Genomic DNA, 25,845 nt, shown 5'->3' on the forward strand with positions numbered 1-25,845 from the left:
GGCCGAGGGGTAGGAGTTCGCGCGCAGCAGAAACGCTAGAACCGCCCTCGCGGGCGGTAACGCTCGGAATAAAGAGCCGTAGCGTTGACAAAGCGTAGGAGAAAAAACGCTGCCAAGAACTCCTCGGCGTTACGCTGCCGTACGCGCCAGCCCCGTATTTCAAAAGCATTATAAAAATATTTTGGCAGGTGAGAAGAGAAACACGTTTATTTTTCTCCCTAAGCAATTCTTGTAATCAGATATCGATTGCAGTTCTTCAGGTACCCTGAAATTTAATCAGAGAGAGCGGAGCGCGGCCCAGCTGGCTGCCTGCCTGCAGCTTCCTTCCTCGAGGTAGACTCCGGCGCTAGCAGATGCTGGGCGGGAGCCTGGCAGCGGCCGTCCTTTCCACTACGAAAGCATAATTGTACTGCAAACGAGAAAGAAGCGGTCAGGCCAAGACCGTGGTATTTGAGAAATTCAGAATACGACCGCTCGCCGCCCCAAAAGAGGCGCACGACAAGAGCAGCCCGCTTACCTCTTTCTCGATATCGGCAAGCGACTTGACGTTCAGGTCTGAGAGGATAGCCTAAAAAAAACCAAACCCCAAAGGCACGGCGCGTTTCTGCTTAAGGTTAGTTACGAGGCGGGACTAAGCCCGGCGGCGCGAAGGAGGACTCACGTTACTGCCAGGAGCGAGCTTGCTTTCGAATCGGGGGTGTAGCGCGAAGGGCACGCCATCCATAGCTGGGAAGAGAGGGGAGAGGTGCTTTAGGAACAGCCCGGGAGCTGCTCGGAAAAGTGCCGCATAAAGCAGAGGAGCGGAAGGGGACACCTGAGCAGCCAGGAGAGTTTGAGCAAGGTGTCGGTGCCGGCTTGATTCAAGCCAGGAAAAACTTTCAGGGTGAAATCTTTAAGAACCCCTTCCTCTCAAAATTTAGCTGGGTTCCAGTCTTAGGACGGAACGCTTGTGCAGGAGCCCTCGTGCGTGAACCGACTTCCCGCCTGTATTTTGATTTTAAACTACTAAAATCCAGATCCGCTTGCTTTAAGCGGCTTCCTCGTTCGATTCCAGACGAAGAAACGTTTTACCTGAGAGGCCGTAGATGTTGGAGGTGTCGTAGAGAGATTCGTGCTGGGAAGCGCGGTTGGTGCTGCAGCGAGCCAGGGGCGACCTGCAGCGGATCAGAATTAATTAGTGCCTCTCGGGCAGCCGCTAACGAGCCCCAGAGCAGGGGACACCAGGAGGTGGCACCAGCAGTCGCAGGATTTATTTCCAGTCCCAGACCGGTTCAGGTAAGACTGGAAAAAGAAAAAAAAAAAAATTAACGAGTGCATACTTCTGGTCTGAGTCAGGGGGTTGGAGCGAGAGCTGCTTCAGGCCTGCGCCGATCGTCCGCGGTTTGGGGACGGGCTGGGGGCTGGATTTCGGAACCGGCCCTTTTTTACACCAGACGGCAAAGCTCCCCATTTCCCTAGGAGGAAAAAAGACCCCAACCCCGCTGGGTTTTGCAGCGGGGGCAGGAGCGGGGGCGGCAGCGGGACGGGCCCCCCTACCCTATTTTCGTGTGCTGCGGGAGGGCTTTGCTCTTGGCGCTCAGCTTGATGGCGAAGACGGCCGTCTCGGCGGCGGCCAGCGGCGCCAGCTTCACGTACACCCGCTTCTTCCGGGAGGCGCCGGTCCCTGCGGGGGGGGGGGGGGAGATGGTGGGGATCGCCCCCCCCTTCCCGGGCCGGGGTCCCCCCTTCCCCGGCCGGGGGGCACTTACGAGGCTCCGGGAACTCGGGGATGCGGGTGTAGCCGGCGGGTTGAGGGCTCCGGTCGCTCAGCACCTGCACGTCGGTCACCACGGGCCCCGGAGCCGCCTGGACGGGACGGGACCTCGGCACCGGACCGGGGCATGGACCCCCCACCCCGGTACCGGTTCCCGGCGTCCCCGGTACCGGTCCCCCGCCGCCCCCCCGCGCACCTGGGCTCCTCCGGTGCTCACGCACAGGTACCCGCCGCCCTTGTGCCCGAAGCCCTTGCCCAGGTTGGCCGCCGCGCCTTCCACGGTAGCGGTGATCTGCGGGCACGGGGAGCGGTCAGGCCGCGGGAGAACCGGGCGGCGGTGCCCGCCCACCCCGCGGTCCAACCGGTGCCCCCCCCCGCCGCGCCCACCACGGTCCAGCCGGCGGGGGCCGCCTCGGGCGCGGCGGCCCAGGCCACGCCGGTGAGCGGCGTTTCCTCCGCCGCCGCCGCCGCCGCCATGGCCGCCGCTTCCACCCCGCGACTGGCGGAGCTCCACCCCCCACCCCGCCGCTGAGCAACCATTGGACGGCGCACACCGCGGCTGAGGCGGATTGGCTGGCGCGTTTTGAGTGACGGGCGCGTCGGCCACTCAGCCGCCACAGACCCCCCAGGACGCCTTTAAACGCGGAAGCGCGGAGACACCGGAGTGGGTACCGGGGGCACCGGACCGGTACCGGGCGCCCACCGCCTTTATTGCCAGCAGCCCCCCCACCCGCTCAGCCGTCCGGCGGCGGAGCCTTCCTCGGCGGGGCGGCGAGCAGCTTGCGCACGGGGGAGTTCTCCAGCTGCCGGAAGGTTCTCCTGGCTGGAACGGGGGGGGGGGGAGAAAAACACCCGTTAACCCCCGTTAACGGCCCCCACGGGGGCTGCTCCCCGAGGGACTCCCGCTTACCGAGCTGCTCCGACAGGCGCTGCAGGTACTGCCGGCTGTCCTCGCTGAAGGCCTGCAGCAGCTTCACCCCTTGCTGTAGTTCGTCGAGCTGCAAAACGAGCGCCGCGTGAAAAACAAAACAAAACAAAAAAGCTGAAAAATGGTGAAATCGGCGCCGGGGCAGAACGGTTTTCGCCTCCGACAGCCGAGACCGCCTCACCACGAGCTCCACGCAGCTCAGGACCTCCGCCTGCTCATCCAGGATCTCCTGGTAGTTGGGTTTGCTGCTGAGGACGGCGGCCTGAGAGGTCCGGAGGTAACCGCGCGGCTCTGCCCGGCCTCCGTTCCGCTTGCACTCCGCCAGCTGCCTGCGAAATAAAGTCATTTATCCCTCGGGCAGCGCTGGCGCCGTCATCCGAGGCAGGTTCTGACCTTCCGTTCTCTTTTCAAGTACCCAACAGCTGTAAGATGGGGGGGAACGATCCACACCTGGACATTTCTTCGGCGCTCTCCTGGTAGCGCAGCAAGAGCTGATCCCAGGACTGACATTCGGCGGCGAACCTGCGGGGCGAGAGGCGAGAAGGGGTCGGCGCCCCGCAGCACCCCTCTGCAAAGTGCGGGCTCGGAGAAAAAACAGCTATTAAATAAGATAAATACCCCCAAAACACCCGCTGGGGAGAGGCGTCCGAAGCCGTATCGGCGCCGAGAGGTTCAGATCGGTCGCGCGGTCGCGCTTACCTGGCGATGTACTCCTTAACTTGGGCCACTGACTCGTCCAAAGCCGAGTCCAGTAAAATCCTAAAGCAGAGAGAGCACATCAGCACGACGTACGGAGGTCTATACGTTCCATACGTCCATCAGAGGGCTCTGGTGCTCGTATGCAACCCCAGCTGTAAATGATCCCCCAGATATACGGTCCTCGTTATCCAGCGGCCGGGGGAGCTGGGGGGGCTCCGCCTGGAGAGGGGGAGGCTGAGGGCAGCCCTGGGCGCTCTCCACGGCTGCCTGAAGGGAGGCTGAGGCCGGGGGGGTCGGGCTCTTTGCCAACGAAGAAGCGACAGGAGAAGGAATAGGTCCTGGATGGGACCTGGGCTGAGGTGGGATCTCGGGAAGGATTCCTGCGCCCAAAGGGCTGTCGAGCGCTGGCCCAGGCTGCCCAGGGCAGGGGCCGAGTCCCCGCCCCGGGGGGGATCGCAAAGCCCCGCAGACGCGGCGCTCGGGGCCCTGGTTTGGGGCGGAGGTGGTGGCTTTAGCTTAGCGACGGGACTCGGGGATCCGAAAGGCCTTTTCCAACCCAAACGGTTCCACGATTCTACGTGCACGTACCTGTGACGTTTATATGTATTTATTCACCTGCTTAACAGGCAAAATCTTATTTGGTCTTGGACTTATGAACCGCTCCCCTCTCCAGATCCCGCACGTGTACAAAGGAATAATATCATGGTTTCTTTCCCATTTAAAAGCTTCACCCCCCTAAAATCTGCTGGCGCATCTGCACGTCAGCCTTTCCTCACTGGTTCTGTTATTGTTGCCTGGGTGAGGGAAGCCAGCTAATTAAAAAGCGTTTAAATGAGCCCAAGGCACGGTGGCACGACTGGGTTAGGAAGGTTTATGTGGCAACAGATGCGTTTTGTGTTCGGGCTACCCCCTTCCGCCCCCAAAAGCGGTAACGACTCGCTGCTGACGCTCCACAGGGGACGAGCTCGGCGAGTCCTCACCCTTTAGGGTCTTCGACGCAGCTCTTCAGCGTTCCGTCTCGTTTCAACTTCTGCACGTATCGCTTCAGGTCTTCTGAAACCGAGTGCGCTGGAGATGAAGACAGAATAAAACAATGCTGGTACCCGCTGCCTAGAAAATCGGTAATACTGAGAAAGCAAGCTGCGTCCTAACCTACAGGTACTGCTCTGATTCCTTATCGGAAGGCATTCCGGTTATTAGATGCTGTTTTGGGAAGGATAACTCATCTCTGCGGCCACGGTTTACTTTAGCGTGTCCGTTTGCCTTCCCTCCCAGAAACCTGTGGTCTGCACAGCATCTTAAAAACATCGTTCCTGTATTTTTGGCTGCACCCACCCCTTCCGGAAGGCAGCTAGCTTCATTCCGGGAGGATATTTTAAAGTTCAGGATTACCCTTGCTGGCGCAAATAGCACACCTTACCGTTAGCGTTGAAAGCCTCCGGGCTAAAGCCGTCAGTTTGCTTCAAGACTTGTTCGAGCTTCTGGGCAGAAAACTAAGAGAAGATAGGAAAGAACGTCTTCGCACCCCTTCCCGAGTGGTACGACAAAGCTCGCGGGCAGATTCGTTACCGAAGGAGAAAGGAGTCCCTCCTCCCCTCGCACGTATTTCACAGTTCAGTTACACAAATCGGAACGTACGTTTAGGGGCAGAAAAAAAGGCAAGAGAAAAAAAAAATCACTTTTTAAAAGAGAGTACCTTACCTGGAAACTGGACAACAACAGCATAGAAAGCCGGTCCATCTCCGGCAGATCCAAGCTAATTGATTTGCTTAATTCTGAAAAACCAGAACAAAATTGTTTAAGAACAATTCAATTCACACCAAGCTGCAAACGGCTGGAACGCTCCTGAAAGACACTAAAAGCTGTTGTTGTACAGGAGCGCGGTTTGCAGGATATGGAAGGAGCAGGGAAAAGAGAGAGAAACAGAGTTCCCAACAAGGAAAAGTCACACTTAGGGCTCAACCATGGAAATAAAAAGGCAGAGGCTGCAAACCGCTGGTCTACAGAAGCCGTTAATGCAGCATCTCCTTTTATCATCAAGGACCCAGGCCTCGGAGATCACTGCCAACACGGACGTCAGTGGCTACCAGTTAGGAATAGCGCAATTAGACTGTAATTACCCTAAAGGTCGTGCCGTGAAATTAAATTTCAACTTGCTGCAGGCTGCCCTACGAGTTTTGAAAGAGCTTGATAAAGGGAAGAAGCGGAGCACGCACCAGTGACATCTTGGTGAACAGGAGGCAGAGATTTTCGGCGTTTTGTCCCCTTCAGGCTCGAACGACACCAAGAGCGACGCTTGGCTTGAGGAGTGGTGATGAGGGGTCTCGGGGTCAAGTTAAAAGAACTCGAAGCGTGGTCTTTCCTGGGACTGCTTCTCCAGGGAGACAGCCTCGTGGGACTAGGTCCGAGGGGGCTTTTCCTGAGGCTGGGACTGTCATGGGATCTTTTCCTCGTAGCCGCTCCGGGGGTCTCACAGGGACTAACGTTCTTGCTAACAGCAGTTACGTCGGGTGGCTTTAGGAAGCGCTCAGGATCCGCTTTCTTCTCTCCAGGGTCAGGATCTGAGAAAACCAGACGCGATCAATAGGTTAGCAGGGTCAAGCGAGAGGGAAGGGTCTCTCCCAGGGATTCAAAGGCACCGAACCTGTTCTTGGCGCTTTGCTTTCTAGCTCGGGGCAAAAGCAGCGCTGAGGTGCGATGGCCGGATCAGGGCTTCGCAGCCTCCCAAGACCGCCGGTGCCTCCGGTTCTCCCTTCCAGCACGGAGATGCTCGGTACCGCCCGGCCCTCCCCGCTCCCAGGCCCGCCGCCCCTCTTACCTGACGCCGCGCCTTCACCCGCAGGGCGGGCTCCGCCGGGGGAACGCTGAGGGGGGAAAAACGGTTACGGGGGCCGGCAGCGAGGCCTCCCCGCGGCCCCCTCAGCCCAGCCGGGCCCCCCGCCATCGCTCACCTCCTCCGACCCGCCAGCCGGCCCCGGTGAGGAAGAGGAGGCGGCGGCGGCGGCCGCCCCGCAGCTCCCTGCCGTTGGCTCCTCCATGGCGGCGCCGCTCGCTCCCGCGGCGGCCGTTGGGCGCGGGGCATGGCGGGAAGGCGCCGCCCGCTGGCGCACGCGCAGAGGCCCGCCTCGCGCCTCCCGCCCCGGCTTCCCGCCCTTCCCTCAGGGAGCCCCGGCGCCCCCTCACCCCCTCAGGGAGCCCCGCCGAGGAAAACGGAGAGGAAAAAGCATGGAAAAAAAAAAAAAAAAAAAGGCTTTGGAAGTTTATTATCTTTGATAAAATCTCAACTGAAAGGGGTGGACTCTCTGTTAACAGCTGCAGAAATGCACAAAAACCTATTATCCATGGGGAAGTCAGGTGGGTTTCTTGGGGTTTTTTTTGTTTGTTTCTTTGTTTTTTCACTCGACATTAAATTAGAATTACGTGGAATGACACAGGATGGAAGGTCCTACCCGAGAGCAAAGTCCAGTGAGAGTTTTGGTAAAGCAACGTTCTGATTAATTAGCTCAGAATGAATTCTAGTTAAGAAAAGCTTATTTTCCTATACAAAATTACAATACAGAGAACGCATACAATTACAATACAGGGGGTTTAACTGTTAGTAGCTATCAACTAGAACAGAAACTTCATAGTAAAAAACTTTATGGAAATTAAAATAAGTCAATTTTTTTTTTTTTTAAGCTGTAAAACTTGAGACACTTTCAGATTCTTACCATAAAATCCATATTTAAAAAAATGAATTTGGTTAGGAAAATGAAGCAAGTTCTTTTAAAACAATTTCACATCCCAATGGGCATAAGTAAAAAGAACTCAACTGCGTGAGGCTGAGAGGTAGAGAGGTATCATTGTAATCACAATCTTCTATTGGTTCCAGGGGTTTTTCTGAGGTAATTAGCTGTGTGTCAAGTTGTATAAACAATAGTATTGGCAAAAGAGCAACACTGACAAATTACACTAATGACCTCTTTCCTCTCATCAATAGGTCCTAAAAACTTAATTAGACGCATCTGAATTAACACTTCCAGGGTCTCCAGCAGGTGAAGTGATTGATGAAGGGGTGGTAGCATCCTGCCAGCTGCCATTAGCCTGAAGGGAGAATAAATACAGCATTTCATTAAATCCTGAAGAAAACTCCTTGCAGACAACAAAGTATGCCTTTATATGCTTACACCTTACAAGCGACGGTGCTTTCCAAAGGCAGTAACTACTTACCGGCTCTGGCAAAGCACAGTCCACAAATATCCCGTAAAACCTCTTCCCCCCCCCCACAGATTTTATGGGGTTCCTCTTATTCCTAGCGCCATCTCCTTCTGGCAAGAATTAACTGCAATGCACAACATTTCTGGTGACCAAAGCCAAAATTTTAAATCCAGTCTCTGGGAGGGAAAGGCTGGGGTAAATATTTATTTAGCACATCTTTTCCAGCTTTTTCCTATCCCCACATCAGAGATGCCAGGGGGAATAAAAAGCCAACATTTATTCACAGACCATTAACCCATCTCGGGCAGAATTTGTGTTTCTAGTAACTAATACCTCAGTACATCTTACATCTATGCGCTGCGTCGTGTACAAAGGATTCCCCACGATTGTGTCATATCTTCCCGTCTGGTGTATGACATGATGCAAGGAATCCATCTAGAACCAGATCCCACGCGGTGAGAACGATAAGGATAAAAAGTCAAGTTCAAGAAATGCAGTACTACGTGGTACATCTCTATTTAAGAAATTCTTTAAACACGGGGCAGGTTTTCTTGCAGGAAGACAAGTTTTCTCTGCAGTTCTTGCTGTTACCTGAGCTCTAGCTAACTCGTTCACGATCAAGCAGAATTAGAGCCTTAGTATCGTGCCTATCGCCTATAGCTTTTATGACAGAGGAACAGATTTTATGCCGTTCAGACGGATTTAGAAATTCAGCAGAAAGCGTAAAATGAGTTTAACAATACTGTTAACCACAAATCCTAAGCAAAGTTCTGCTTATATGGAACAAGACTGACTCTAAAATGAAAAAATACTGATTCATTAATGTAAGTTTAAAGGGAGAGAAGAATAGCTCCAGGTTCGAAGTGGGGTCAATTAGAGCAGGATGCTCAGGACCGCGTCCAGTTGGGTTTTGAATATCTCCAAGGACGGAGACTCCACAGCCTCCCTGGGAAACCCGTTCATACCCTTTAAACGGCAGAGAAATGGGATTTTAACATTTATCTCACTGCTGAAAGTATGTATTTCCCGTCCCCTTACTGACCTGCGACTGCACATTGGCTCCCACTGGGGAGCTCTGGTAGGAAGTCAATGACTGCAAGTTTATAAACGAATCTCCGGAATTTGTCATCTTAAAAGAGCCAGAAGAAGCTGAAAAAAAAAAACAACCAAAACAAAACCAAAAACAACAAACCACATGTTTTAATGAGAAACAAAACCCACCAAAAATGGTTCTCCAATAAGTACTACGTTATTTAAGTTTAAAAGAAAAAGAAATCCTACGAACGTTTCAAACACCGCGGTACTAATTGTCCCAAGAAATAATTAGAGACTTTCAAGCAGACGGACTCTTCACCGGCACTCGCTCACCTGAATTTGGTGTAGACGGAGAATTTGCCTGGTTGCCTTGAGCCACGACATTAGTTGCATCCACTGCTGTCTTTGCGGCATAAATATTAGCTTCTTCTTGGAACTTCCCCATGTTTTTTTTGTATCGAATTCTTTTGTTACCAAACCAGTTGGAAACCTGGAGACATATATCGCTGTTAGCATTTAACCAAATTATTACATTTTCCACTATATTCCGAAGTTACCAGCAAAGGAGACGTGTTAAACTAGGCTTCAAGAAGAAAATACCCACTACTAAACCCTTCAGGACAACCTAAATCCTATTTAAGGTACCAGGAACTGAAGCCTGTTGCTAACTATGGGGGGGGAAAAAAAAAAAAAATTGTCCGAGTTAAAAAAAAAAGCCACTTAATTCCAGCTAAAACACATCATACCTGCGAAACTGTGATGCCACCTTTCTTTGCTAGCTCTTCTTTGGCCTCTTCACTGGGGTAAGGATTACTCAGATGCGAATAAAAATATTCATTCAGCACTTCCGTTGCCTGTTTGCTGAAGTTACGTCGTTTACGCCTACAAAAATATTAATTATTCCTACTTAAATGGTGTTATCGAGTAGACCGGCTAGAGTACAGCATTGGCTTCTCTTTTCCTCTAAAATACACTTGGGTTTGAAGGAGAATGTAAGAATTGAGTGGAAGTGAACAGACAGACCCTAGCAAGCGAACCAGGTGGCGAATTCTTAATATTTAAACTAGATCGACGCGGGGAATGCCAGCCTTGAGCTTTCTTACACCCTGCCTGGCATCGAGCAACAGAAGCAGTTCAGGCTTCGACGTCGCTTACGGCTAGGTTGCGTTTTCTCGTACCTCGCGTCAAGGAAGCGGGAGCGCAGGATCATTACTGCCTCGCACGTGCTCTGCTTCAGTTGCATCTGGATGGTGCTGAATTTGCCGTGGATTATGTTCACCATGCGCTCTATTTCTTTTGGCGAAATTGGCCTTGTTCTACTCTGTTCCCTAAGCAGGTTCATAACGTGGGTGGTGAACTCACTGCAGGCCTGAAAATACACACATTTGTATCGACAAACGATAAAATACCCTAGAATTCGTTTTCCCAACAAGAATATATAGCCAAAAAACGTCAGAGGAGTTTCCATGGTTCAGCTTTACTCTATTTACTCTTAAAAAACGGCAACAAAGATAAACGAGACATTTATTATCTGTACTTTGATGTCCAGTCCCCCTATCTTCACCTTACTTCTGCAACACTGAGATAAGTTTTCAACTGGATTTGATATCCTCGCGTTCACCTGAATTCATTATGCTTCCTGTTCCGTTCTTAAAACCGACACCAAAGGAAAAAACGGTTATTTTTAATTGAGATGATAAAAACTCTTCCATGCAGAAAGATCACCTGTTCATATTTCTCTAGCTCAGAGTGGTATATCTGTCGGATCTGTGACAGCTTGGCCCTGTAGTCAGAGTGTTCAATGCTATTGTCATTTGGACAGCCACCTGATGTTGCTGCTACAGCCATCGGTCCTCCTCTTCCTCTTTTCTCGGGCCCGGAGACACCCTCTGCCAGCAACATGTTATCTAGTCTCATTAGTTGAGCATCGGGGGGATCTTCTTCCTGAATACCGCGAATACTTAACACTAGATAAATATAAAGAGGGAATCAAAAGATTATTTCCGAAACAGGAAAGAGCATCCACTTCAATTCGGGCAAAGCACTTAAACACCCTTCAGAGGTTTTAGCAGGTCTTGAGCTCAAGGGGGGGGGGGGGGAAAGGGGAGCGTTTAACGAAGCCACGAGGCAACACATCAAAACGAACAGGCCATTGTTCCGATCGAGAAACACCAAACCATAAGGCGAGTTTTCAAACGCACGCAGGGAAGACGACTACTCGGGCTCATCTAGTTCATGCTACATTTAGAAATTATTTCAGCAGCCTATAAAAATCAGGACGAGGTTCTCACAGAGCAGATGCCCCCATCTCAGCCCGCTGCCCGGCGCCTCGCGCGGTCCTCAACAGCGTCCAGCGCTAGCTTGCGCGGACAGACCGCGGTGGATGGACAAAAGGCCTGAGCCGCCGGGAGAACGGCTACGCCTCCGCGTCCAGGGACGGAAAGGCGCACCACGCTAGCGTAAGATCCCGTCGGAATCTGTGCACGAGGCATGAGTTTGACCTCGTCCGCTTTATAGGCCAAGGATACGACTGTGCTGTACAGCAGCAGGCTACTAATTGAAGTCTTAACAGTGCTGAATTTTAAACTCTATTAAAATCCGTTTTAAAATCTACCAAAATCTGAAACAACGTGAAAAAATGCTCCAGAAGCCGGTTTCCTTACGCTTATATTCAACAAGCCCAGACTGCAGCAGCCTGTATGCTCAGATTATTCAAGTTTGAGTCCAAGGAAATTTATTTTTAAAACTTCATTTCCCAAATTTTTTGACAATTTATTATGAACTTCCTTTTTTAAAAAGCGTACGAACTCACGAGATATTGAGTCAACACAAAAAACGCCAACAGCTTTTTGGCTTTTAATTGGATTTTAATTGCTAGACCTTTTTAGTTTGATGAAGAGTTTGGTCTTAACCTTGTGAAGCTGCAAAATTCAAATGACCTTTTCCAAATCGTAACTGGCAGGTTAGCGGGATATTACGTTCCCTACCAAAGATAAGCACAAAAGATCTCGTTATGCAGAGATTCGAGCGTGAGGGCAGGAGAACAACGTACAACAAACATACGCATTTATAATAATGTTCAGCGTTTCGTAGGCAAAAGAATAGCTCATCTAAAAAAAAAAAAAAACCAATAATAATTTTGAACACGCCAGCAGCCCAAACTTACAATCCCATTCCTGAACTTAATGTGTTGCAGGCTATACAGAAATTACTGCACGATTCTGAAGAAAAGAGAGTTTTGGAGCGCCACAGGTCTTCTCCGGAAGATCCCCAGTCCTTTTGCAAGCGGAGAAAGGTAAGGCAAAAGTAGCTGTAACACAGTACATGGGTAACTGTTGAGCTCAAGCTAAGACAGCAATGAGGAAAGTGTTGACTGTTTTAAAAGTTAGTGGCTTTTCTAACTCATTACGGAGTTAAAATGAATACCTTTTTAAAAAACCAGCAGACCATCTCCTGCATACACCCTTTACTGAGTCAATGTTACGAGAAACGAAGCAAACACAGAAAAAATGTGGGGTTTTAAAATTTGTGGGTGGTTTTTTGTTTTTAAAAATCGCCAGTTCTCCCTTTTTCCAAAAGACCCAGCAGAGAGTTCGCCAGCAGCCGTTGGCTCCTCAGTCTTTTCGATAAAACTCGCATTAAACGACTCGCGCTAGCAAGTGTAAATTCAGCAGAACAGATATTTTGGTGTCACCTTCTTATTTGAACGTGCTTCTGCCAAACGTCTTGTTATGCACATTACGATGCACCTCAGAGTACCTCACGTTGAAGTCAAGCTCCCAGCTGCAGCTTAATTTTATGTCACTTGTCTAATTATGGTAATTAGACATTAGTTATCATCAATTACACATAAGCTCATCTCAAGTTGACTGCTGAAAAGCATGTATAAAGCGTGTATAAAGTCTCGAGGGAAGACTCTGGTTGGCTGGCTCTAGTAAGTCACAAGAAACTAGAAAGGAGTTAACCATCATCAACGTATCATAAACTACATTTCCAACCCAGGAGTTCAAACTTTTATTTAATAAACTCTCTCAAAGGTGAGCAGACCTAAGAATCGATGAGCGCCAGAAGCTCGCTCTGTCCAACCCGCTCCATCAGGTTGATTTTAAACTTTTGGCGTAATTGCATCTTGATACGCGTGACAGTTAAGCCACGAGTTTAAAAATCATTGCCACAGGTATTATTTTTAAATTTAAGCCGTCATCTCCTGGAACTGTCCGTTCCTTTTGCTTCAACTTTAGTTTTGCTCCTAGTACCTTCACCTAACGGTAATATTTGCACAGATCCCAAGTTCCATCAGATTCGCTCAAAACGACCTATTCCGTGAATTCCTAACTCCGTTTGCTGCAAGTAGCAGCCAGTTCCGATTCCCAAGTTGTTCAACTACCAGCTTTCCAGAGCGGATCATTTCAAAAGATGGCGCAATGGGAGAGCAGAACCATTGCAGCCGCAGGAACGCTGCGCTCACACCGGCTTCTGCAAAAGTCTCTTTTGACAGTCTGGTAAAAACAATTCCAGAAGCGCATGCCGTACCACTAAGAGTTTTGTCAGGGAAGCTGCATCGACCCCGCGAGCTTTCGGCGTGCTCTGTGGGTCAGGCGTCACCCATTTCTGCGTACAGCCCTGAAAACGACGCCAGCAGGGGTTTGCAGGCTGCGTGGCTTCTGGAAGAACTAGGTTTCATTAAAGAAAAAGGATTCCAAAGCCGGGGGGGGAAAAAGTTACCACAATATAAAAAAAGCATCTCGGTCAACACTGCCTTGCAACATACGCCCGTCCTTACCCACCGGCTCCCAACGCTGCAAGGAGAACGCTTCTCTGGAAAGCTTACCTCCCAGCAGCCTTCTGGCCGTCACACTTTTGGAAGTTGCCACAACAGTTTAACACCTGACAACTCTCTGAATACTCCAGACGCTGAGAGACCGGAGTTATGGCACAGTCAGTGTTTTAAGCATGATTTAGAAAGTCCTTGCATAACGGTAACTTAAATCCTTCACGATCCATCACTTTTACGGATGTTTAAGAAATACCCTACGCTGGCTCAAAGAGCCTGAAGAGTCGCTCCTGTCGGATGTACCGATAGAACGTTGTGCATTCTCTGGCACGTCACCCACCAGGTATTCGTCAGATATGCAAAATAATTATCCTAAGCAAAATGAAATTCCCGTCATTTCTAATTAATCTTTAATTAAAATACATCACAACCTAAGGTGCCGAAGCCTCACTCGGTATGCAAATGCAATCATTACAATATATTTACATCTCATTAATTAAAGATTTGCAGTTCTGTAATGAACTGTACGAGATCACTGGTATCAAAATAAGTGATACACACTTTGCGTAGCCTTGCTTTCCTTTCCAGATTTTCCTTCATAGAGTAAGTTAACGCACGGTAACAGATGACAGAGCAAGAAGAGCAGGATAAATGCGCCTATTGGGTATAGAATACACAAAGTCAGACCCCAAACCTGCCGTATTAGGGCCAGAAATGACCAGCCCGTACTGTACGAAGTCTAAAATACCTCTGCAGAGCGCAAGGAAGGAGGCAGTTGGGTCCCGGGCCTGCACCCCTCCTCGCCCACCTCTCAGTTTTTCCCAGATGACCCCATCGCCTGCGTTACACTTGCAAATATTTATCTTATAACTCATGCTAAATACCGCCTCCTGATGTTTTATTCAGACAGAAGGGCTTCCTTGATTTGGCAGTCCACAAATCACACCGCTAGCTGAGAAGGCAGGAGCGTATTTTTTTAATAGCAGGTCACCTAAAGCAACCACGAACCCCTTCTAAACCCCTCCTTAACGCTACCAAACCACCACACACCCCAACGCACTATCAAGCGGATTTTTCACCCGCACGAGACACCCCATTTTTCAGTCAGCAGTCAGTCCTCCGTGGGGACCCCGGCCTCCTGAGCAGCCCGCTCCAGAGCGCGACATCGCTGTTGGTTCAGCTGCTCCCAAAGCCTTGTGACAGGAGAGCGCTTTCTCCAAACCCAAGACAGCCTTGCACATTCGGGGGGAGAGAGAGAGAGAGAATGGAATCAGGAGACAAAAGCCAGCGGGGCTCCAAGCGCCGAGGAACAAGACTCGGCTACGTAAGAATGTCAACAAACTCAGCAACAAAGAGAAAGCGTGTTCCTCAGCCACGCCGCTTGCCAAGTTTTATAACCGACCGAAAAGGTACCCGTTGAATTAACCCAGCCCAGTGCCAGCACATTAGAGGACGGACAGAGGGCTGCAGCCAGCACCGACAAGAAACAATAAAAACTGGTACTCCATGTTACGACGCTGCGACAAACGCATTCCCCACCACGGGCCCGGAACGCAGGATCCGAGTCCCGCTGCGCAGCGTCTTCCACCAAAGTGGGTAGAAATACGCTTTCCCTGCCCCAAGGGGCCTGAAGCCCATCACAGCCTCCCGTCTTCCTAGCGTGGTACAAGCAGCCGAGAAATAAAACTCTGAAATGTAATATTCGGCACCCAAAGCATGCATCTTGAACACTACGGATGTTTCATTCTGGTTTTAAGATAGAATTACGCCGTGTTTGAATTCATGCAGCTTGAATCATATCCGGAGTGTAACCCAACCAGCAAAACCCCTATCTGCTGCATAGATCAAAAATGCTCCAAATGCTTCTGTGAGTTCCCACAAAACCTTAAAAATGCTCCAAATGCTTCTGTGAGTTCCCACAAAACCTTAAAAATGCTCCAAATGCTTCTGTGAGTTCCCAAAAACCCTAAGGAGGCTTTACTGGATTAGATGCCTCTTCAAATAGCTGCCTGTGCTCCAGGCAGGTATTTAAGACTTGACAATAAAATACCTGTTTTTCCCCATAACTGGTTTAAAATTTAAAAAATTTAAATTGGGGGGGGGGGGGGGGGGAAACAGGGCTTGAACAAAATATTAAATGTGGCCAAATCTATTTGAATTACAAAGAGTCATTCGTCATTTCTTTTTCATTAATAAACACGATTGGGGAGAATTTCTCGGCACCTTTCAGCTGGCTGCCCGTGGCAAAGGCGTACGGCTTATCCTGCGCTATTGTGAATGATAGTAGCGCTCCAACAAAGAAGGCAAGAAAGATGGGGGGAGGAACACGTTTGAAACTGATTTCCGAGCTCGAAAAGAAGCTTGCGTGCCTGGGTCACAAAGAAAGCCCAAAACCTTGTGCTACAGTATGTCCAGGCTTTTGTTTGCTTGAAGCCATAACATCTGCTCCCCATAATTTAAATAAGGAATAGACAGACCATCAGACATTCAAAAACCTATGAGACCAAAACAAATCCAGCATAACCAGGATATCAGAGTCTGCTCCTGCCAGTGTATTTAGCTCAGAGAAGTCCCAGTTTCAGTCAATAAAACACAGAAAGGCAGCTTTCAGCGTGGAAAAGAAAAACGGGCGAAAGACCCTCTTTAAGGACAGCAATCCTGAAGGACAGACAGACATAAAAGCACACCCGGACAGCACGCACACGCTTATTACCGCAACATTTTTCTTCAGAAGCAAACTGGTACCGGGAGAACGCAACCTCTGCAACCAAACTCTCCAGAAACGAAGGCGTAATGTCTGCCTCAAGGCTGCCTTCGATGACGAAAGCACGGCGGAGGACGGAACCGCGTGGTCCCTCGCTTGGCAATGCAACGAGGAGCACTGCAAGCTCTGAGATGCTTTTAGAAAAAAATAATACAAATGTAGGTTTAGGATGTTAAATGTTCATACAACTAAAAAAAAAAAACCAAACCCACCATTTTAGTTACGTATAATGAAAGCAGCTATTCTCTAAAAAACCATCAACGTTCGCTATAGTTTATAGAAATTAGATATTCAAACATTGCTTAAGTGTTCACGTATGAGCATACACCGGGCAATTCAAACCCGAAATCCATTTGCCCCCAGTGCTTCTGCTCCTCAAAGCAAGCTGTGCGATCACCAACTAACTCCGTTTCCTCCTGCTTCTGTGTTTTCCAATATCCCCAAGCCTTCCGCCTTACTGTCTCTTTTCCTCCGTAGCACAGTTATTTGTCACCTTTGAACTCTTACTACCACCACAATTTTGGTACCAATTCCTTACAGGAAAAAAAAGAGCAGAACAAGAGCAGGATTATTCAGGATTCTCCGGGATTCAGCAAAAACCCCAACCTACAGATGCTTCACACACACACAACCAAAAGACTTGCTCAGGTAAGCAGCGCTGTTTTCTCCAAACCTGCACACAGACAGCGTTATAAAAAGCACATCGAAACAATTTCCAGCTTAGAGAAGACGATTAAGCCAAAAAAAAAAATAGCCTTACGTTGTCGAATGTATCAGGGAAAATACAGGCCACGTGAAATGAGGGCAGAGCTGATGACTGAACGTGGGGATTTTGGGGAAAGCTGAGGCCGAAAGAGACACCAACGCACCTGTTTTCTCCTTGATCTCACAGAGCACGCTGAAAAGAGCAGGCTTCATTCTGTGGCAATTCAAGGCGTGTTTTCTGAAACGGAAGAAGAAAGAATGAGTGAACGCCAACAGGAAAAGCCGAGAAAGATGCCAAGACTCTCGGAAAACTGGATCGCGCTTCAGTAACAGCAGGTTAGCGCATAAGATTCAGAGAGAAACGCGCAAGTTCTGGCGACGTATTTCATTTAAGTGCCACGCTCGGTCATCGCTAGGAGCAAACCGTCACGGAAATACGCAGGCCTTAAAATTCAAAATGCTGCGTCGCTTATAGGAACTGTAAGCACCTTCGGTTCTACCGAAAGCACGTTTTATATGCGGGGATAAAAAGTTCCTTCTTGAGTTAGTACGCCTCTATAAAATCTAAGAACGGAATCCACCCAAAAGGTAAAAAAAAAAAAAATGGTGGTTTTAGAGCACACAGGTCCTGAACAACAGAGAACACAAGTACCAGGCACTGACTCGCCCGGCTTACGCAACGAGCGGCCGCCTGATCCAACGAAAAGCAGACTGTATTTCACAGCATTTTAGTCCAACTTTTACCACACGTGCTGGTTTTGCCTTTTGGAAGCTCTTCCAGTGTTTGCGGCCTTTTTTTCTCCCCTTCTCACCAGTAAGAGACAACGTTAATTACACCGTGAACACAGAATCCGTCCTAATGTCTAATCAAAACAGGGAATGACATCCTTTGCTCCATCGAAAACACACTTGACGTGTGGCGAGCAACCTGTGAAGGAGGGAGCTGAGGTTTCCCGCGGAGGGCGGGCGGTGTTTTTACCTAGCCGTCGCCGATTTCCAAGGGCAGCCACCAGTTCGGTGCCTCACTTCCGCTGGAAGTCAGTGGAAAGAAGTACCTGGCTGCAACGTACGCCTCAAAGAAAGCCTCTTGTGCTTCTTGTGACCCCTTCCGTGATTCAGAAACAGTATTTAAATCGCCTTTATAGCTAAGTTTCAATATGGTTTTTATGTAAATACAAATTGGGCTTCCTTCTTGCACGCCGGTCGCCTCTCCAGCTATGGGGAACGGCGCAAACACAGGTGCTCGGCTTCCTTAGAACCCCGAAACGCTGACAGCTGCTGCCGGCGAACATCAGAACGCTAGCTTTTAACAAAAATCGCAGAAGCTGAAGTCGACTGGCCACTTTCCTTCCCGACACGGCCAAAAGAAGTATAAAACCCGTTCGGCTACGGAGACGTTTGGTAATATCAACCCCAAGACAAACAGCCTGAGAACAAAGGCAGCTGAGAAGACAGCCGAGCGGAGTCTATTGTCCTTGCCCGGTGAGGGAAAAAACGGGGGGAGAGAGCAAATGAATTCCAAGCCTCCAGACCGCGCTCTCCACCCGGGTCTAAAAAGCGGCGTTTACGTACAAGGCAGCGGAGATGCCAGACCCGGAGCTAATTGCGTAATTAAAGTGGCCTCTAACTCTTGTGAGGAAGACTAAGGTGATAACGGAACGCGTTTAACGCATCCTTGGCCGATTAATTTCCTTTCCATGAAACTTTCACCTAAGTTTTCAACTTGGATTTTAAAAATTCTCCTTGTGTGCATGGAAAGAACCCTCCGACATTCACCGGGCATTAAAATAACACGTACAAAACACACCAACGTGCGTTTTTCGTACAAAAGCATAAAAGGAATCCCCAGCAACCGAAGCAGTTAACGCCGCGTTACCGAGGGGTGAGACGTCCCGGATCCCCCTCCGCGTCCCCGTATCGCTTGCGCGATGGGTTTAACCAGTTTTACTTTCTCAGCAGCGCGTCCTCTTAAGCAGGACTAAGTAAACCCGACAAACTTCTCGTCCAGGAGACAAAAGCTTCTTTTGTGCAAAGATACGTGAAAATACACCAAAGGCGCTTTAAAATTTGGGGGCCTTCGAAGCCTGCTGTGCTTCAGGTGGGCTCCCACGGCATTCCGACGGCAACGAGCAGAGTTCTTCAGTTCAAACAACGGTCAGGCCATTTTCCTAAGCCCGTTCCTCAACTCTTATTTGAAACTACAGCTCCCGACAAATTTATTCCGCTCAAAATTATCTTAAATACGAGGTTGTGAGAGAAAACTCCGGCTTTTATGCAGCATACAGCCAAATCCACGCCTATAGAATCTATACAGGAGCTGCGGGCGGTTATTTCGGAGATATAGCGCCAGGTAGGAAAGAAAAACGTAAGTTTTGGGAAGAAGCAAGCGTCTTCCACGTGACCACGGCGAGCGCCGCTCAGCTTTCATTGAAAGTCACCCGAAGGAATTGACTTTAAACCCAAATTGTGACGTTCTCGGAAGGGACGGGTTTTCCTTATATTCATATAAATCCGCTCAGCCACCAGGAATCTGGTACCCGTCCGCGGTAACGCCGCTGCCTCGGCACAACGCTTGCCGACGGCGCACGATAGCCGCAGGAATACCCAAAACCGGCTAAACTAAGAGCAGGGTTTTATTGGCACCGCGGCAATCGCCGCGATAGGGAAAACGAGGGGAAAACCGCGTTAACCGGGGAAAAAAATAAAAGGCCAGAAAACCATTCTGCTGATTTTTAGAAACCCGCTCCCTAAGGCTCCACCTTCTCCCCCACCTCGCGCACGCCGAGGAAGCAAAGCGCGTAATTACGTCTAATTACGCTGCGCCGATCGGGGCCAGCCGCAGCGCCGGGGCGAGGAGAACACCCCAGAAGGTGCCGAATTCTCTTGATTTCCAGGCTGGTTTCGCCACGTAATTATTTACGTCCCAAGGAAGTCAACAAGACGGGGAAAGAACGAGCGGAATTCTTTTTCCTTTAAATATTAAAGTTCTTGACGGTGGTGAAAAACCGTTAGAGCCCCTGGCGCGGGCTCGACAGACCTTCCCTCCCGCCCCAACTTTGGCCCTCAACGGCAGCCGCCGCTCCGGTGTTCCCCGCTGCCGGCGGCGTCGGGCGGGACGATCCCGTTCCCACCGGGATGACGACTGCGATTACATCACCCGGGCGATTTCTTAATGCGGTGAGAAGGAAGGAAAATAGGAAAAATTAATTGCGAGGAGCCCGGGCATCATCCCGGCGTCGGGCGTTGAAGAGGCGAAGGCGCGGAAACAGCGGGAAGCGGGGGACGAACGTGGAACTTTCCGCCTCCGGAGGGCGATTTCCCACCGAACCCCCCCGTTCCCCCCACCGGAGCCGCGGCGGGGGGGTCGCAGCGAGGGGCCACTGCCCTCCGCCTCCCCGGTAGCCACCGGAGCGGCGGGGCCGAGGGGGCCGTGTCCCGTCCCCCGTCCCCCCCCCCCCCAGGCCGCGCAGAGCTGAGTCACGGCGGCGCGGGAAGGCGGCCGGTACCGAGCAGCTCCGCCGCCCCCCGCCCCCCCCCCCCCTCCCCCCCCGGCGGCCGGGCCCGCCGCGGGTCCCGCCGGTACCTGGCCTGGGCCTCGTCCAGGCTCTGGTCGGTGATAGCCATGATCTGCTGCAGGACGTCGCCCGTGTCGTGGTGCGCGGCCGGCGGCGGTCCCGGCCCCGCTGGGGGCGCGGCTGCCGGATCCCCGGCGGCGGGCGGCGGGGGCGGCGGGATTCCAGCGGGTAGGCTCACCCCGCCGCCGTGCGCCGCCGCCAGCAGCCGCGACGGGTCCTCCATGGCGGGGGGCGGCGGGGCCGGTCCGCCGCGGTCGGGCAGCGCCGCGGCCCCAGCGGCTCCCACACAACAGGGCCCAGCGCCCGCACCCGCCCCCCCCCCCGCCGCCGCCGCCGCCGCCGCCGCCGCCGCCGCCGCCGCCGCCGCCGCCGCCGCCGCCGCCGCCGCCGGGCCCGCCCCGCCCCGCGACGTGCCCCGCCCCCGCCGGGCCACGCCCCCGCCGCACACCGGAGGGGCGTGGCCGCCGGGAGCTCGGCGCCGGGTCCCAGCGCCGCCCGCCCCGGCCTCCCCCCGCTTGCTGCCCCGCCGTTCCCCCGCTCCCTTTCCCCGTTTCCCCGAGGAGGCGACGGCAGCAAATCCACGCCGTAACGTCAGCGCGGCGATCGGCCACGTCATAAAACTCCACCGTGATGGCATTTGGGGTTCCCCGCCTAATTGACCTCTAACTTGCCTAGGCGGACAATAAACAATCTTAACACGCAAATCTGCATTTAAGCGCAGCGCAAGGATTCCGTCCGTTGCCTGGCCGCGCGCCTGACGTCAGGGCAAGCATCGAACAAACACGGGACATCGTCCCGATTCTCCGCTTTTCGCACTCAAATTATTCAGATCGACGCTAATGGCGTTTCATTGGTAAGAAACACAACCGAAGGAAGAATCAGACTCTATGTTTCTTCTTTGTTACTAATACCGGTCACATTTTTGAGTACCCTGAGGAAACTCTAAACCGATTTATTCCACCTGGTCACCGCTAAGCTACCGATCCCCTGAAACACCAACACCACGAGCCCCAAACGGCGCCATGATTGCCTTCTTCCATCAGCAGGCGGCACAGGCCGCAACCCGGGCTCGGGTCGTACTCGCTCCTTGCTTCGCCACCTTGGAAAGACGCTTTCACGTGACCGCGCGCGGCTCCGAGCGTGCAGAGCCTCCAACAGCAAAGCTGCTGCGCATCTCACGTACTCGCAGCTGAATAAGGTTTGCAGGTACCGCGCGGTGCAGAAGAAGTTACTTTTTATAGAGGGTCACCCAGAGAGCTCTAGATGAAGTTCGGGGGTCTTCCTAAGCTGCTCCTTTAAAGTGACAGCATTACAGCTAGACCTACGGTTGCCCAAAAATAGAAGTTAAAAAAGGAGAAAAACCCAAATTCAGATTTAAGTGCTTCTGTGCAAGCACAGAGCTGACTGCATCGGTCATCGTTCTTCACCTCTTTCGCTGTTTTACAGCCCAGCAGGACAACGTGCTTCCAGGATTTACGTCCTTTTGCAGCTGCATTTCAAGTAGAAGCATCTTCCGTGCTCCTGATTGCCACCAGCCCAACGCTGGAATCTTCGCCTCGCAGGCAAGGGCAATTTAACACGCAGAGCAGCAAGAGCTTTTGGTCCTGGCACCTTTGGCGTGGGAGGAATCCCTGGACGTTCGCAATTTCCGAGCTGGGCTCCGGCCGTACTCGGTGCCCAGGGAGAGAGACTGTAACGGGCTTTGGGAGGCTCCAGAAAGAGGGAGCGCCAGCGTTTGTGGGGCTGTGAACGGGGCTCCCTGGATACTTTAGGATCCACAGTAACACTCTCAAGCGACCTGCTCTTGGTCTATTATTTACCTTTTTAAGTCATTGGGCAGTGTTTGGACCAGAAGCAGCATTACTGCCCAGAAACAGAACCGCTTCTTACTGGTTTCTTTTTACGTATACATATGTATTTGTGTGTATACGTGTATACATATATATAGGCCCATTTATGGTTAAAGCAACCCTGGCTTTACATCTTGCTGGATTTGGTTCTATAGGGACGATGCCTGCGTGGCCAAGCAGCCCTTTCACTCACACTAATACTTTCCACCATTAGGGGATCGGCAGCAAACCGCAGCTTATTTGTAAAAATTTCTAAACCTGAGCAACTCAAATTGAACTCTGACATTTATGTATACGGAAAACCAAAATCTACTCTGGCTCCTGACCTCAGGTTTAGATGCTTTGCCTTTGTTATTTCAGGTAAGACGTTTTAGCTAAAACTGCTGTGGAATAAATACAGAAAACATCCTAAGCGAGCGACGGGTTATTGGAAAGGCACCAGAGCCGAAAGAGGGTGGGGACGAAGACAGGAGAGACAGAGCGAGGCGGGGAGGAGAATGACAGTGGCAGAGCAAACCGATAAACGCTGCGAGTGCCAGGGTTGTGACTTGGCTCAGAACAATCAGCCCCTCCTCCTTCGTTAGCCTAGCTCACCAGGCGGTTGCTAACGACAGCAGTATTCATCCTGCAGCTGTAGCTAGGTTCTAGCACATCACTTCTTAGTGGAAAAGTTCTGCAGCATCCAGCAATCTTCCATTTATCCCAGCGTAACACCACAGGATTTAGGACCTTGATTTAGGCCTGGCTTTATGAGGCAGAAGTTCCCACTCAGCTCAGTAAGACAGCGACACCACCACCCCCCCACACACTTTTTTTTTTTTTTTTAAATCAGGCTTTATTTTAAGCAGGTTCTTGCACAAAATGCTGGGGCCAAATCCCATTCCGAGTAACACCCACTGAGACCCCAAAGGCAGCAAAACCTGGCTGCCCGCATTCACACTTGTCAGGTTTTCACAATGCGGGAACTCGTTTTCCCATGTCAGAGGGCTGAATGTTTATGACCCTGTGGCTCCGAGTGCTCTGGGAATGCTGACTGATGAGACCGAGAGCAGGCACCACCGAAAACACACTGTATTTCTCAGCCTTTTGCTAAAATGATTAATAAACCATCTTTTCTCATTCACAGGCTGACTATAGGGGGAAAGGGAGCTGGATTAAAAGATGACAAGAAATTAAATTGTCTTGCAGAAGTTCTTGCTGATGCAGCCAAGGGAACGGCGAGAGCTGTCTCCAGCTCTCTGATAAATCGCCCCGTGCATTTCGATTGGAAATGGACTGGGGTATAATTAGCAAGCGAATTCTCTCCTGTCAGCACAAAAAGGGGGGTGGTGGGGGGGAAAGAGTTCATTTTAAAACTAAAGCCAGGACTTCAGATGCCAACTGACAAGTTGCAAACTGAGCCTGAAGCCCACAGAGCGTGAATTCACAGGGAGATACACCCCCACTGTAGTCTGTGCCTTATCTCTGGGCATTTCCATAGCTGTCAGCTGCAGCTCACATCGGTGCTTGTGTTGTGATGGGATTAAATTAGCTGCTAGACCCATGATCGCTGCTTTGGCGAGGGGAAACGATGATCTGCCCAGCAAGCAGCTTGCATGCTCCCCAGCTGTATTTCAGAGTTCATCTGGACAGACTTATTTGTAAATAAGATATGTAAATCATATGTACATGTGTGAAGATACCTGCCCGCTCCGCCTGCGCGCTGTTCGTTCGCACGGGAAGGAACACTCGCCTTGCTCTCACATCCGTGACCATCGCTTGCGGTCGGCATCCTGTAAGTTGGAGCTGACAAACTTGGTTTCATCGATCAGTCGGAGGCTTTGCTCAGCCCCAAAACTAACAGGGAAGTTGCGGGAAACAGGCCCCGCTGCCACGACTAACGTCGCCCAACTCCTGGATTCGCATGCCAGTGCCGGCATGGGTGGCACAGCCCCTCCACGGGGCACTGAAAAGTGCCAACGGGACGGCGGGCTGATGGGAGGCTACGCATCCCCCCTTCTCAGGGGAGAAAGGGGCACCAAGAAGCCTCAGGCAGAGAACAGGAAAACACACGGTGAAAGAAAAGCTTGGCTTGCGTTGCCTCCCGGCGGAGGAGGGCTACAGCACGCCACACAACAGCCACCCTCATCCCCGCAGCAGCTGCCAAGGTTTTCCCGCCAGTAAGGGGACTCGTGAGCCACTTCCAAGGAGAACCATACACTCACCATTTCAAAACACCACTTGTAGAGATCTCCGTGCACTTGTAGAGATCTCTCTGGCGAGCCGCAGCCCATCACATGCGCAGTCATACTGCTCCGAGCTTCCGCTTGTGGTTATCCACACGCGCGTCCTGCAGCTTCAACCTCAAGTTGCTCAAGTTGCTAACGTGGCCCTTGGCTACCGCTGCAACGGCCTCGGGACTGGCAAGGGCCGTTACGAGCAGATGAAGGCGACCGCCGCGTCCGCGCCTCGAACCGTATGCAACAGTGGTGACGCAGGTCACACCATCGATACCCCAAGGATTCCCCATCCACGCTGAGCTGGGATGCTCAGGCTTTGGCCTTCGTCTTTGCGAAGCGCCTCTTGGACTCAGTGTGATCTGCCAGGCTTTCCAAACACCGATGGGTTTTACTTTGATTTGGGCTGTGAACTAAGTTGCTTCTTACAGCCAGATCAAGCAAATAATAAAGTAAAACTGGTCTAGCAGCAAAAGCTGCATTACACTCACAACAGCCCATGCCAGAGAACATCAGGAAAACACAGAAAACTGGCCCAGGCTGCGCAGGGCAGGGGCTGAGCCCCCACCCCAAGAGGGATTTCAAAGCCGGGGAGATGTGGTGCTTGGGGACGTGGTTTAGTGGTGGCCTTGGCAGCGCCGGGTTAACGGTGGGACTTGATCTTAAAGGTCTTTTCCAACCTAAATGATCTTACGATCAAGACAGAAGGATGCATCTTTGATCTCTGACTAGTCGCAATAAGAAGTGTGGTTTCCCTGACAGCCAGAGAGAAAAATAAGAGCAAGCACCACGTCAGCGAAGGTCCCCGAGGCACGGAGACAGCAAGGAGAAGAGAAAAGCAGCAGTGCCAAAAGCATTTGTTTCTCTGTCGCCATGTAGCAGAGCAGCCAGTTAGCCATTGGTATCTCCAGACCCCACTGCTGCACCGTGCTGCATTACTCCTACCAGGACAAAAGTGGGTGGTTAAGTGCTAAAAAAAAAAAAATAAAAAAAATCAGTGGGGTATCACCAAAAAAATCATTTTGTGGAGAAATCACTATACCAGAGCAAAAACCAGTGTGCAAGCTCCCCTTCCTGGCTGGTGGCACCGAAATCTAGACAAGCCCACGATTATGAAACTTAGGAGGAAGATATTCCGCTGCCTTTGGACGTTCTTCGCACGCAGGGCTTGGGACATCGAGGGCGTGATGGGGACAGTCTGCAGCATCAGAGACATCTACAGGCACGTTCTGGTATAATGCGAGGGAAACTGAGAAATCGTAGGCACGTTTTTTTCCAGTTCGTATTCCTTGCTTTCAGCGAGGAGAGAAAAAAAACCTAGAGAGTAAGGCTGGTTCTACCATGAGAAG

The 25,845-nt window shown here is 51.3% G+C and overlaps 3 protein-coding genes and 1 long non-coding RNA gene across 9 annotated transcripts in view; 1 reads left to right on the forward strand and 3 right to left on the reverse strand.

The window, feature by feature from the left end:
- Window positions 1-189: 189 nt before the first annotated feature.
- MVB12A (multivesicular body subunit 12A) lies at window positions 190-2,450 on the reverse strand. Its single transcript, XM_087778205.1, has 9 exons — window positions 2,141-2,450; window positions 1,950-2,045; window positions 1,749-1,845; window positions 1,537-1,663; window positions 1,320-1,454; window positions 1,072-1,154; window positions 662-726; window positions 518-568; window positions 190-409 (listed from the first exon to the last, which is right to left on the reverse strand). The coding sequence occupies exons 1-9, from the start codon at window positions 2,291-2,293 to the stop codon at window positions 347-349; spliced, it is 870 nt and encodes a 289-aa protein (XP_087634331.1). The 5' UTR covers window positions 2,294-2,450; the 3' UTR covers window positions 190-346.
- On the reverse strand, window positions 1,811-6,548 carry DSN1 (DSN1 component of MIS12 kinetochore complex). Of its 4 annotated transcripts, XM_087778190.1 has the most exons (13): window positions 6,332-6,544; window positions 6,199-6,244; window positions 5,597-5,941; window positions 5,082-5,155; window positions 4,801-4,873; window positions 4,361-4,448; window positions 3,381-3,440; window positions 3,132-3,203; window positions 2,863-3,010; window positions 2,664-2,751; window positions 2,484-2,576; window positions 1,950-2,045; window positions 1,811-1,845 (listed from the first exon to the last, which is right to left on the reverse strand). In XM_087778190.1, exons 1-11 carry the CDS (start codon window positions 6,416-6,418, stop codon window positions 2,488-2,490), a joined length of 1,170 nt encoding a protein of 389 aa, XP_087634316.1. In that variant the 5' UTR covers window positions 6,419-6,544; the 3' UTR covers window positions 1,811-1,845; window positions 1,950-2,045; window positions 2,484-2,487. The 4 variants fall into 4 exon arrangements, with proteins under 4 accessions (XP_087634316.1, XP_087634319.1, XP_087634320.1 ...); XM_087778193.1 differs by lacking the exons at window positions 1,811-1,845; window positions 1,950-2,045 and having other exon boundaries at window positions 2,525-2,576; window positions 2,863-3,006; window positions 3,132-3,263; window positions 6,332-6,548; XM_087778194.1 differs by lacking the exons at window positions 1,811-1,845; window positions 1,950-2,045 and having other exon boundaries at window positions 2,525-2,576; window positions 2,863-3,006; window positions 6,332-6,545.
- A 78-nt stretch (window positions 6,549-6,626) lies between these two features.
- Window positions 6,627-20,814, reverse strand: PBX4 (PBX homeobox 4). Of its 3 annotated transcripts, XM_087778184.1 has the most exons (10): window positions 20,439-20,570; window positions 19,662-20,023; window positions 17,020-17,093; window positions 10,338-10,579; window positions 9,791-9,981; window positions 9,359-9,494; window positions 8,946-9,102; window positions 8,620-8,726; window positions 7,911-8,012; window positions 6,627-7,463 (listed from the first exon to the last, which is right to left on the reverse strand). In XM_087778184.1, the coding sequence occupies exons 3-10, from the start codon at window positions 17,066-17,068 to the stop codon at window positions 7,371-7,373; spliced, it is 1,077 nt and encodes a 358-aa protein (XP_087634310.1). In that variant the 5' UTR covers window positions 17,069-17,093; window positions 19,662-20,023; window positions 20,439-20,570; the 3' UTR covers window positions 6,627-7,370. The 3 variants fall into 3 exon arrangements, with proteins under 3 accessions (XP_087634310.1, XP_087634309.1, XP_087634307.1); XM_087778183.1 differs by lacking the exon at window positions 19,662-20,023 and having other exon boundaries at window positions 7,926-8,012; window positions 20,439-20,814; XM_087778181.1 differs by lacking the exon at window positions 19,662-20,023 and having other exon boundaries at window positions 20,439-20,814.
- LOC148052911 (uncharacterized) overlaps window positions 10,602-25,845 on the forward strand; it is a 63,300-nt gene continuing 48,056 nt past the window's right edge. Inside the window, exon 1 of the long non-coding RNA XR_015709122.1 lies at window positions 10,602-11,907. This is a non-coding gene — a long non-coding RNA (uncharacterized LOC148052911). The remainder of the gene's footprint in view (window positions 11,908-25,845) is intronic.

This window comes from Nipponia nippon, unplaced genomic scaffold (assembly GCF_047370975.1).
Source record: "Nipponia nippon isolate SJK-2023a ecotype South Korea unplaced genomic scaffold, ASM4737097v1 scaffold_42, whole genome shotgun sequence".
NCBI classification, from domain to species: Eukaryota; Metazoa; Chordata; class Aves; order Pelecaniformes; family Threskiornithidae; genus Nipponia; species Nipponia nippon.